Here is an 11964-nt window from a genome sequence, read left to right on the forward strand (position 1 = left end):
TGAATTCTAGCTTCACGTTTTTTTTTTTCATTTTAAAATTTTTTTTTAGATTTTTATTTTTTTGTCAATTACGAATTTAAACTTCGCTTTTGTATTTTTTTTTTGTTTTATTTATTTTTGTTTGTTTTTTATTTTTTTTAATTTTTTTATTATTTGAGTATTTTTTTAAGTTCATCAAATTAGGGTGATTGAATGCTTCTTTCAGAAAAAAAATTTAACTTTTAATTTTAAAACAAAATATTTTTTATATTTATATTTATTTATTTATTAATGGCAGATGTAACGTAAGACCTTTAGTCTTTCCATTGCACAAATTTATCATTTAAATTTTAGATTTGAAACTTTTTTAGACCTTCACTAACACTAATATATCATAATCCAGAGTAAAGGCTAAGTATATACAGTGACGAGCAAAACTGTAACATGGTTTAACACTTTTTGTTTCAGCCACCGCTATATTTCCAAGTTCTAACGACTTTCATCCTTTTGTTGAATATTCTTCTTGGTACGTCCCTACTCCCTCTCTCATAATGATTTGAAGTCAATACAACAACAATAAAAAAACCAGCAGACCAAAATGTAAATTAAGGCAGATGTTACAGTTTTGCACTCACNTTGGTCGCTCGCCATTTTCTGCAAGCCTTCCAAAGCTTTTGTACATCACCAACGGAAGAACCTCAGTGTAATATCTGAAGTTGTCGCTCGTGGTTGTAATAAATTCGATGCGGTGCGCGGACGGTAGTAATTAGTCAAATCTATTTAAATTTGTAGTGAATAGAAGTGCAGAAGTGAAGCAACTTCAAAGATGGCGGAATGATGAAAAATGTGTTAAACAGGGCATTTTACTAAAAAGCAAGTATTAATATCGCGTTTTGCAAAATTAAGTGAAAATCCGTGAAAATTATGTATGTAGGTGTTTGCAGCCTATTTAAAATGGCCACCAGTTGCGTTGGCGTTGCTGGTCGTTACTTTTGCAAATTTCCGGTGCCGTTTCGTTTTAAAAGCTCATCGTTCGTTTCGAAAACCGTGTCCGTGGCGCGCATGAAATGGTTCGTTTTAACATTAAACTTTAAAAGCTTGAATAGCCGCAAGCTCAATAAATGTTTCTCTGTTTAAAATATAGGAAACACACGCACCTTCCAACAAGCATGTATGTAAGTGTTCTTAATAGTAACTTAAAGTAAGCTTGCTATATTTAATTAATTATTCGTGTTAAATAAGCGTTTTAAGTATTAAGTTTATTTTTAATTTTTTTTTTTTCAAATGAACCTTTTATAAATGTTGAGAGCGAATATCTATAAATCCTAAATTCTTGCCGTTTTTTTTTCAAACTACTGAAATTAAAAAAAAATGCAATTGTTTCCCTACGTATCGGCATGACTACTTCCTTCTTAAAGAAAAACACATTTTTTTAATCGTAACACTTTTTTTTAACTTCTTGGTTTTTTTAATTTTCGAAAATTAATCCGAAATATTAACCTTATCTACGTTAAATACGATTGTTCTTATAACGTTCAATCTGGGTCAGAAAAAAATTTATTTCCTTCTAATCCTATTTTTTCGACTGTTAGCCCTTAAGCAAAAGTAAAATTATTTACGTAATTTAAGTTCTGCTTTAAATTAATCGCGTCTTTGAGTGATTTAAATAATTTTTAATTAATAGTAAGATTAATCAAGCAGTGGGACAGCCCTAATAGAAAGCTTTGAATAAATTCTACATAGCACTGCTTGGAATCAAAACTTTCATTTGAAGGACCGCCTAAGCGCAAAGTTAGTTCCAAACCTTAGAGAAAATTAATATTCGTTAAGCTCGTTTCAGCACTTGCAATGAAAATTACCCCTTTTGGTAGCTTTTAAAGCACAAGCTCCACATTTTACTACTCACAAAGCTCCTTTGAGGAGCAACGCGAACACATTGTCGCTTTGACAGCTCAACAGCTGATGCACTCCATGCGAAAATAAAACAAACACCTATAGGCGGGAAATTGAAACAAAAAAACACACGAAGAGCACCCAGAGTCAAAAATAAAGCAAGAGCAAGTCAAAGCACAATGAAATTAACAGTGTGACCAGATGATCACAAAAAGCGAAGCTAAATTGGTTTTGAAAAAAGGTTAGAAAAAGCTATACGTTAAAAAAAGTAATAAGTTATAAAGAAGTCAGTGTATTCATTACTCAAAAACTCTTCGCCCACTCGATAAGTTGCGCGATAGCGATTTTCTGGAAAAAAATTTTTAAATCATTCTCATCAAAACACACAATAACATACATACATACACATGTACGTAAATCAAGCTTATAACGGCTGCAAAATTTCAGGACATGCAAAAAGGAGTTCAGTTTAAAAATAGAAAACCCAAACAATTTTATTAATCGATGTCTAAATAAACGAGTTCTTAGAAAAAAATCAATGTAAATAATCATTTGTTCGTTAGAATGTTATTTAATTTTGATTAAAAACTAATTTTCCAACTTTTATATTATACAAAAAAATTTTAATTAGTCTTCTTATCTTTTCTGAGTTTTGTGAATAAATTTTTTCCAAAACATGTGTTCTTATACTTTGGTTTTCCCCAAAGAAATCATTTTTTGCCCAAAAATATTTGTATATGCATAGGGTTAATGGTTTTATAATTCTGATAGGCATTATTTCTTCAGTAAACATCTTAAATTGATCTTCCACCAAAAATATTTTTTTATAAAAAAGTTACTTATTACCCTGAAATTTTTATTCTAAAAAAATAATTTTTTTTATTTTTATTTCCAAAAATAATTTTTCTCGAAACATATAACTTTCACTGCAATAATATTATTTTTCTCCACAAAATACTTGTTTTTAGTATCAGGTAAATTTTTTCTAATTTGCGTTAACATATTTTATTCCTAAAAACTGTTTTTTCGTAAAAAGTACTTTTCCCAAAAATAATCTTAAAAAGCAGCTTTTTCTAAAACTAAAACTAAAAAATTATTTCGCTACTTTTCTAATTTTGATAAAAAAAATTCTAACATTTTTTGATCAAAATAGCACAGATAGAATATATGAAATGTAAGTCTACTTAAACGTACGCAGTTTCCTTATGAGGGGACTGACTCTTTGGGAAATATGTTTCCCCTGGTACTTAAAGCGTTAAAGCAAATTTCTTAGTATAATTTTTTTAAAAACCTAAGAAAAATACTAAGGAAGTATTTTCGCAAAGAAATGGTACTCTGCGCTGTCATTGGAATTTTTGAACGATAAATAATATTAAGAATTTCTGGTATAACTTGGCATTTATTTTTAAATGATCCGCTTCGAATTTTGTTATGAATATTTTAAGTAAAAAAGGCCCGAAAAAAGTAGCGAAGACGGTCCTGAAGTTCTGAGGCTGTGGCGTAAAATTATATGTATGCCAAATCTAGCCTCAAAACGCTTAGCCTGGTCACGCTGGAAATCACTAACTCGCATACACACACCTGCAAGTTTAGCGTTTTTGTTTGCACAGTGTGTGTGTAGTGAACTTTTTTTCCACGCTTATGACCAGCGTTGCCACTTTGGTAATTTTTAACCAAAATTGGTAATTTTTTGCTTTATTTATCTAGTTTGGTAATTTATTTTTCAATTTGGTAACTTTTTCGATTCGGTCTCACATGTCAAATAGGTCAATATAGGTTCTGATTCCACATTAGTAAGTGGCCCGTAAGCATTTCCTTTTATAGAAATACCAAGTAATCCTGAAGGTTTCGCAAGGCGAAAGTTGTTCCAGCATTCCTTGGCTACTAGAATGATGTGATCTTTAACAAACTGCTTGACAGTGGCTATTGCTAAGTATATCCACCGCATCCTTTCCCGGAAGGTTTCCTGGAAGGTTTCCTTTCGCTGTCAGTTCGTCAGCTTTGCAATTACTATCAATTTACCGGTGTACCAGCAAACCATATATATGAGTAGAATTATACGTAAATATGTATGTTCTCATTCAAAAAGCTACGGCATTCAGCGGGGGACTTCACTCTGTGTGAGTCGAAAGCTTTCCTTCAAGCGTTGAATTTTTGATGTATTTTCTTGTCACTTGTTTACATACAGTGGTCGAAAAAATTATAGCCGTACCATATTTTAACAAGTTTGAACATATTACAAAAAATTACCAAACTTATTTTATGTGCAGAACTGTACAAACATACATATCCAGCCATAACTGCCAAAATAACGTAAGCGACATTTTTTTCAAAATTTTATTTTTGACGCAGAGAAAAGAAAATTTAAAAAAAAATATGTCGCTTACGTTATTTTGGCGGTTAGGGCTCGGTATGTATGTTTGTACAGTTCTGCACATAAAATAAGTTTGGTAATTTTTTGTTGAATTTGGTAACTTTTTTCGGTGATTTTGGTAAATAATAAAAAATTGTGTGGCAACACAGCTTATGACTGCTTGCAACTGAATGCTCGACAACGTAGGACGCCAGTTGCACGAGTTGTGGCGTTGGTGTCGGTGTCATGCAGTGACGTGACGCATTCAAAGCGACAAGAGCCATAGATAGCGCCTCCCCCCACCTAACAGCTATTGTGACTTCGACTCTTAACAGAGGTGGTGGGGCCTTTGAGGCTCTCTCTTTTTACTTTGACTACACACTTTTATCGTGTTTGCGGGTGAGCCCCTTTGTTTTTGCTTGACTTCCTTTGCCTTTGTCTTTTGACCATGTTCAAGTTGATTTGTGGTTGAAAGTTGCTTTGTGTTAATATACAAACGAGTATGGAAGTGAGTGTGACACAATCGTGACAAGTGAACAAAATAACAAAGGCGAAAAAAGCAAATTATTAAAAACTACTCCTACGCCGACGGGTGAAATGTGAATTAATTGTTTTTAACTGTGAAGTCGAGCAACAACGTGGAAGTTTTTGTGGAAAAAAATGTACTCAAAAGAATGTGTGAGCTGTGTGGCTCATAAAAGTATGCAATGAAAAATTACGGCCCGAGAAATTGATTAGCCTTAATTGATGGTGCTTGACGTGTGTACGTACTGGGACTTGTTTTGAAGTGGCTTTGCAGTTAGTGGTGTATGTACGTTTGTGTCACTGTGCAAGTGTTTGGGGCAAAAAAAAAATTGCCAAAAGTTGTGTATAAATGACAGAAACTTAGTAAATAGCTGTTAAAAACTTGTTTTCCTGTAGCATATGTAATTCTTAAAGCATACTTTGTGGAGCTCAATAGCAGCAAGCCACTATGAAATCCTTGACCTGAGCCAATGCCATCGCTGAACACTTTAACAAACTCAGCAAGTCATAGCAATGGCGGCGAGACAAGTTCATGTAACACCAGCGACAACAACAATAACAAAAAGAGCTATAATGCAACAACAATAACAATGACAAATGCGAAAACAAATACTTCGTGTTGCACTTAAGAGAAACGAATAAAGAATCATCAATGTCTAAACTACAGTTATTCTATGAAAAACGACGATTTCCTGCGCAAATATTATCCTGCAGCAGAAGAAAATTTCGCACATTTCTATGCAAATGGATGCGCGTACGTGGCGGCGTTGCGGTTGCTGGATTTGTTGTGGAAAATTTGAGGCACACAGGGCTTACATAAAAAAAAATAACAGCAAATTAAATGCAATACAAACAGCAAAAGCCACTATAACAACAACAACAACAACAACAACAGCAACGGCAACCCAGCAGTTAGCGTTTACGCTAAAAACAAAAGCGCACAGCAACCACAACAACAGCGCAGCAGCTGTGCGTGTAATAAGTTTAGCATACCAACAACGAAAAGCGGCGGGGAGATTGGCGTGTCAAAGGAAGAATAAGTGGCCACAAACACAGCTGACTTTTGCGGCAGCAACCGGAAGCTGTAACCATAGCCGGATCAACGTTAACCGATCCCACCTGACAAGCGTTCGTTTCACTTTAACTCTGATTTCCTATGCTAATGTTGCGCTTGTTATTTTTGCCCTAACGGAGTTACCCTTTGCTGGCAGCTATAATCCGAACGTGGTAGTAGCTTTTGCGGCAACAGCAGCAGCAGGAGCAACCATTCAACAAACTCAAACGCATCTACCAGCAGCCAATTTTTTAGAATTTGTTGTTGGAAGCGAACATTTGCCACAGCAGCTCGCACCGTTAACAACAATGGGCTCCTGTTTCGGGCGTTGTATGGCAAAGGATGCACTTGGCGGCGGCGGCGGCGGCAGCGGCAGCGGCAGCTCGACCAGCACCACCACCGCAACATCCTGTTTGTGGTAAGTGACGCGCGTTTGTGCTTAATTAAAATCTAATTGCATTGGTTGGGTATAATATGGCTGCTCCGCAACGTGCTCGTATGGATGCAAATTGATGTACGCTTAAACATGCAAACATACATACACATAAATACAAATGTATGAGTGTTTAAAATTGCGCTGTGTGCACGCCAAATTGGTAGAAAATTTAATTTTCTCTAATTCAGCAAAAGTATTGTTATAATACATGCACCCATACATTCATTTTTGATCTATAAGCAACTTAGTCCTCGGTGTAGGTAAAATATGCGTTAACCCAGTATGAAATCTGTAGCTTCTTCTTGTGTAACCCAGCAGAAAATGTGTAATTACTTCTTGTATGTAAAGATGAGCATTTTTGGACCAGCACAGAGCTATTGCAGGATCATTTCGATACTGGTTTTCGACTAATTGGGGACCATTTCGGCACTAGTTCGGGATCATTTCGGAACCTGTTCAGAACTATTTCAGGGCCATTTCGGGACTAGTTTGGGATCATTTCGACACCGTCTCGGGACAAGATCAGGACCATTTCACGACTAGTTCACGGTTATTTGAGAACCAATCTGGGGCTATTTCAGGTCCATTACGGGATAGTTCCGACTATTTCAGGACTATTTATGGAACATATCGGTATTATCTCGAGAGCATTTCGGGACTAGTTCGAGATCATTTTGGGACTACTACGGAACCATTTTGGAACCATTTGTGGACTTCTTGGATATCATTTCAGAGCAAGTTCTCGATATTTTCACTTCTAGACTACTTCAGGGCAATTTTAGGACTATTTTAGGATCACTTCAGACTTGTTCGGAATCGTTTCGGGAGCAGTTCAGAACTTTGTTAGGGTCATTTCGTGATAATTTCGCGGCCAGTTCACGGCTATTTTAGGAATATTTCAGGTCCATTTCGGGATAGTTCACTGCAATATTAGGCCCCTTTCAGACCTATTTCAGGTCCATTTCGGAACCGTTTCGGGACTAATTACGGCAATTTGAGCACCATTTCGGGACTAGATTAGGACCATTTCAACACTACTTCCCGGCTATTTGAGGATAATTTTGGGGCTATTTCAGACCCATTTCGGGATCATTCACGAATATTTCAGGACTATTTAGGGAACATATCGGTATAAGCTGCGGACGATTTCGGGACTAATTCGAGTTCGTTTTCAGGTAGTAAAGGCCCATTTCCGGACCGTTTCAAGACTTGTTGGAGAAAATTTCGGTACAAGTTAACGACTTTTTCAGAACCACTTTAGGACTGCATCAGGAAAGTTTTAGGTCTAGTATGACGAACTACTTTGGGGTAGTTCGAAATCAGTCACAAAATGAACCTGAAATAGTCCTGAACTATTCGCGAAATGGTTAGAATAAAATCGCCCACTGGACCCGACAAAATGGATAAAATGTAATGAAATTAATGTTCAATTTGTAACCAAACCTATTTATATATGCATGTACATATGTAGCTGAATCGTCCAATGATTTCCACAACTGTTACTCACGCGTTCTTTATATACTCAGAGACTAGTCCGAGTGCAGTACATTTGGGTATTTATTACCCAATTAATCAAATACATTTCTAATGGGGCGGGAGTATTCGCCCAGCAAGCTTACTATCACCGGTTAGAATCGCACCTACCTGGAACTAGTTTCTTTTCATATTAGTTTGGGTATAAAGGGGAACACTTACTGTCTTCATAGGACATGCTCGAACAAAACTGAACAGTTCCATTCCATATAAAGAGATCAAAAGTTGTATCGCATTTTTACATTAAAGTGGCATGAATAACGCACTCAGAAACATTTAAAAAGAAAGAAGAACAGGCAGATCAAATATAATTCGAAATGTGTTTGTGTGCCTATCTACCCCAGCTGCTCGACCTTTATTCCCATGGCCACAAAGTAATATGATGACTTCACAAGTACACCCCTTACCTTCTGGCTTTTCTGTTACTTTGCCAGCAAGGGCAACTGTATATGTTTGCATTTTTACTCATCATTTTCCGATTTCTACATCTTCATTTACTCAAGCGCAGTTTATTCAACGCCTTCGCCTGCAGCATCTTCCTATTTTATGTATACTCGTAAATACAAGAGATTGCCAAAGCTCTCCTTAAGCGTACTTTGTTTAACCTTCAAGTATCACGTTTCTGGTTATTTTAACTTCTTGCAAATTAATTGCACATACATACATACATATCTACATACATACAGTCAGGAAAATGTGCCTAAGCTTTTACTGTGTCTACAATATATTTGTTTGCTTTCTGCCCCAGCAACCACACTCCCGTCGATTCCCTTGCGCTTTTTAATTTGTCTGCTGTTGCTAATAAAATTAAGCTACACTCTGTTTTATAGATATTTTAACTCATTCCCCAGAACGTAGATAATTGAATTGTGGTAATTTCAAAAGAACTCACAGGTTCATTAAAAACTTGAATTAAAGGGCGTCCGTTATCTCTGTTCAAGCTCTTTGAAGAAACAGCACACGTTTTAGCTTGCTGCTGAGTCTAGAATTTGCGATTTACGAATTCTCTAGGCGTGTACCTCCCTTCGTTGGTAAGTTAGAAAATTGGGGGTATCCCTAACATTACATATTCTAAGATTATTGCTTAATAACAATTCGAAAAGTGACTCACCTCGATCGTCTGTGTTCCAGCTGCCCCAAATATGATGATGGGCATTCGCTTGCTTGCTTCGATTATTAGCTGTGTGACTAGTGCTGGCCATGTGCCATGTATCACGAGGCAATCAAAATTTTCCTTCCTGAGGTTTCTAGTGCGGCCACTGTGGTGTCTGCATCGCTGAAGTGTGTCAGAAAGTAGACATTAATATTTTTCTTTACTAATTAGTCACAGCTTGGTTTACCTTTGTCTCTTGTATAGATCACCTGATAATCTTTACTGCTTAAGCCGCAAACACGATCTTTGATGACCCAAGGTTCTTGGATAAGCACGTTGTCCTCTTCCCTTTGAGGGAGACGGGGGAGTAGTGCGGCTGACGCCGCTTTGCTGTGGTGGAGATTTATTTCTGATATTGTTTTCAATATGTCTGGCCGGACGTCCTATGACCATACAATTGGCATCATCAGCCTCAGATAATGGAGGAATGCCCTCTTCGTCAAGGCCAAGTTTATCGGTCAGCGATCTGACGTCGTCTGACCTATCGCTGAGAGCGATACACTCAAAGTGCTGACCCACCGTGTCGCAGCTGGACGCGACTTCGCAGTCCATAGAGCATTCGGTTTGTTCGACATATCGACCCTTAACCACCAAAATAACGTAAGCGAAATTTTTTTCAAAATTTTATTTTTGATGCAGAAATTTTCCTAGAGTATGTAGATGCATTTCTGCATAAAAAAATTAAAAAAATGTCGCTTACGTTATTTTGGCGGTTAAGGCTCGATTTCCTGTCGATAAACATGGCGCTTGAAAGCCGTAGTTCATCCTCCAATTGAGGTTGGATAAGGAGGTAAGTGATTCGTTATTGAGAACCATCACTGGCACTCTTCGCCTGCCCATTGGCTCCTCCAACTTCACAGCCTTCCGGTCATGAGTTGGAAGCTCGGAGCTTCCCAGCTACCAGGTCCCAATTTACAGCGTATCGGTCGATCACAGCATAGAAGAGCGATTCCCCCGCCACGTCGGCAGAGGATTTTTTGCGCTCCTTGTTTGTTTGCTCCTCCGTGCGCTTCCACTTTTGGAGGTCAGCTTTAGCTTTTTCCCGATGATTCTCCAGGAAAGATTCTGCTCAAGCCTTAGAGCTGATTTGCTCTGCGGTTCAGTCCTCTTGCTTTGCATCTTTCAGCCTATTGGCCAGTATGCAGCTCTCAAGAAAACTGTCAAGAAAAAAAGTCGATTATTTCGTGTGTGTGTCCAAGGAATTTTGACATCTGATATTTCACCAGGCTCTTGCCTCACTCTTTCTTCAAGAAATAATAGAACGGGTATATATTTCTCTTGCAAGCAAGGGTTGCCTTGTGCTCTTTTTTCACAAAAACGACACCTCTTAACTATGCAACTAGTAGTTACGCTTATCCCATAAATAACTACTTCAAAATATAAACTCAGACATTGATCCCACTTGACTGGCTATGCCAAAATTTCATGTAGTCCTGAATAAATCAAAACTCACTACATAACAGCACAAGCTACGCTACCACGCCTAATTGGGTCACCTCGGGCAGCGAATGCTTTTAGCCAACCAGATACAGACCGCACTGTGCCACCATTTCACAGCACCAACAAGCAGACACAATAAAATTTTTGGCAGACTGCATTAGATAGTAAACATACATACATATGTACCTACCTAAATACTTAGTTGCAACCGCAAGCGCCTTAGCTTAACATAAATATCACTTATCTCTGCACGAACACACAACAACAGTGGCGCAAAAAGTGCATCTTCAGCCACAATCAGATGAGACATACTTGAACTGCTGACGAAAACGATGCAACAGCGTCTAAACCGGCGCCGACTTGCACAACTGCCAGCCATTGTGGGTAGGGTAGAGATGTGGCACTTACAAACAGGTTATGCTATGATATGCTAAATACATATATGTAAGTAAATACTTATGAGTTCAGTGGCCTGAAAATGTACTATGTACAAATGTTTGACATGCAACATGTTTTCTCGCTGTAGAACCGAAAGAGGAGCGAGGGAAAGATGTACGATGCTCATTAACTGCATTGTTTGCCAGCGTACTATGTTTAGCGCTATATAACATTGCAACAACCCCTTTTGCAAGCACAAATGCATAAACATATGCTCTTTTTTCTACATGCACATGAGTATATTAAATTTAATGTGTTGGTGTTGATATTGATGGTGGTTTGCGTTCATTCACGTACGAGCATGCTAGCGGCAGCAATTTTTTATTTGTTTTCACCTTTTGAGCATATGTTATGCATTCATTGCATATGAACAAAGTGAGTGTTGTCTACTTTTAGGCGTCAACAACGTGCAACAGATGAACAAGAAGCGGAACTCGTATCGAATGCGAGCGACAAATGCCCGAGAGAGAATTTCATATATCGAATTATAAAGTTTAAAACGAAGGTGAGTATGCGAATTGTCGAATTAATTGGAATTTAAAATTTAAAATTGAACTTAACTATTAGTTAAAAATATACTGGTCTAAATCTAGAATATAAGCTATGAAGCGTTAAATAAGCATATCGTGATGCAAAAATCAATTCAAGCTATTTAAAATTTATATTTTTGTAACTAATTTCATCTGCTAAAAACACAGGTTTGAATAGCTTTTTGGTCCCGAAAGGCAAAATTGTTTAAAAATCAAAATTTTCGCAATTGACGGAATGTTACTCTGTTACCGATTTTTACTCCTTATTCATATTCATAGCAAAAACGGCCACAGTTTATCGACAAATTCTGGGAACAGCAAGACATGCAATACACAAAGCTATCCAGTAGAAATGGAACTCAGAGGTACGCATTTTCTACTTTTATGAAACCTAGCCTAACTTCACCTAACTTTATCAAATTTTACTCAATCATATCTAACCTAACCTTAACCATGTCCTCCTTTTATTTATCTATCTTTCCCAATTCGATACTGTCAAAATATATCCTATCTTATCTTATCTCATCTAAACCTATCCTATCATATCCTTTTCTATTCTATCCTATCCTATCCTACCCCATCCATCATCTCCTCTCCTCTCCTCTCCTCTCCTCTCCTCTCCTCTCCTCT

General features: G+C 37.1%; 1 protein-coding gene across 1 annotated transcript in view; it reads left to right on the forward strand.

Annotated features, from left to right (window-relative positions):
- Window positions 1–4462: 4462 nt before the first annotated feature.
- The window catches only part of LOC108366860 (uncharacterized), a 12140-nt gene continuing 4638 nt past the window's right edge, over window positions 4463–11964 (forward strand). The window contains exons 1-4 of the mRNA XM_017621339.1: window positions 4463–4624; window positions 5147–6222; window positions 11201–11309; window positions 11614–11699. Of these exons, the coding sequence (XP_017476828.1) occupies window positions 5489–6222; window positions 11201–11309; window positions 11614–11699 (929 nt within the window). The 5' untranslated portion in view covers window positions 4463–4624; window positions 5147–5488. The remainder of the gene's footprint in view (window positions 4625–5146; window positions 6223–11200; window positions 11310–11613; window positions 11700–11964) is intronic.

This window comes from Rhagoletis zephyria, unplaced genomic scaffold (genome assembly GCF_001687245.7).
Source record: "Rhagoletis zephyria isolate East Lansing unplaced genomic scaffold, Rhagoletis_zephyria_1.1 Rzeph_scaffold_00041, whole genome shotgun sequence".
Classification (NCBI taxonomy): domain Eukaryota; kingdom Metazoa; phylum Arthropoda; class Insecta; order Diptera; family Tephritidae; genus Rhagoletis; species Rhagoletis zephyria.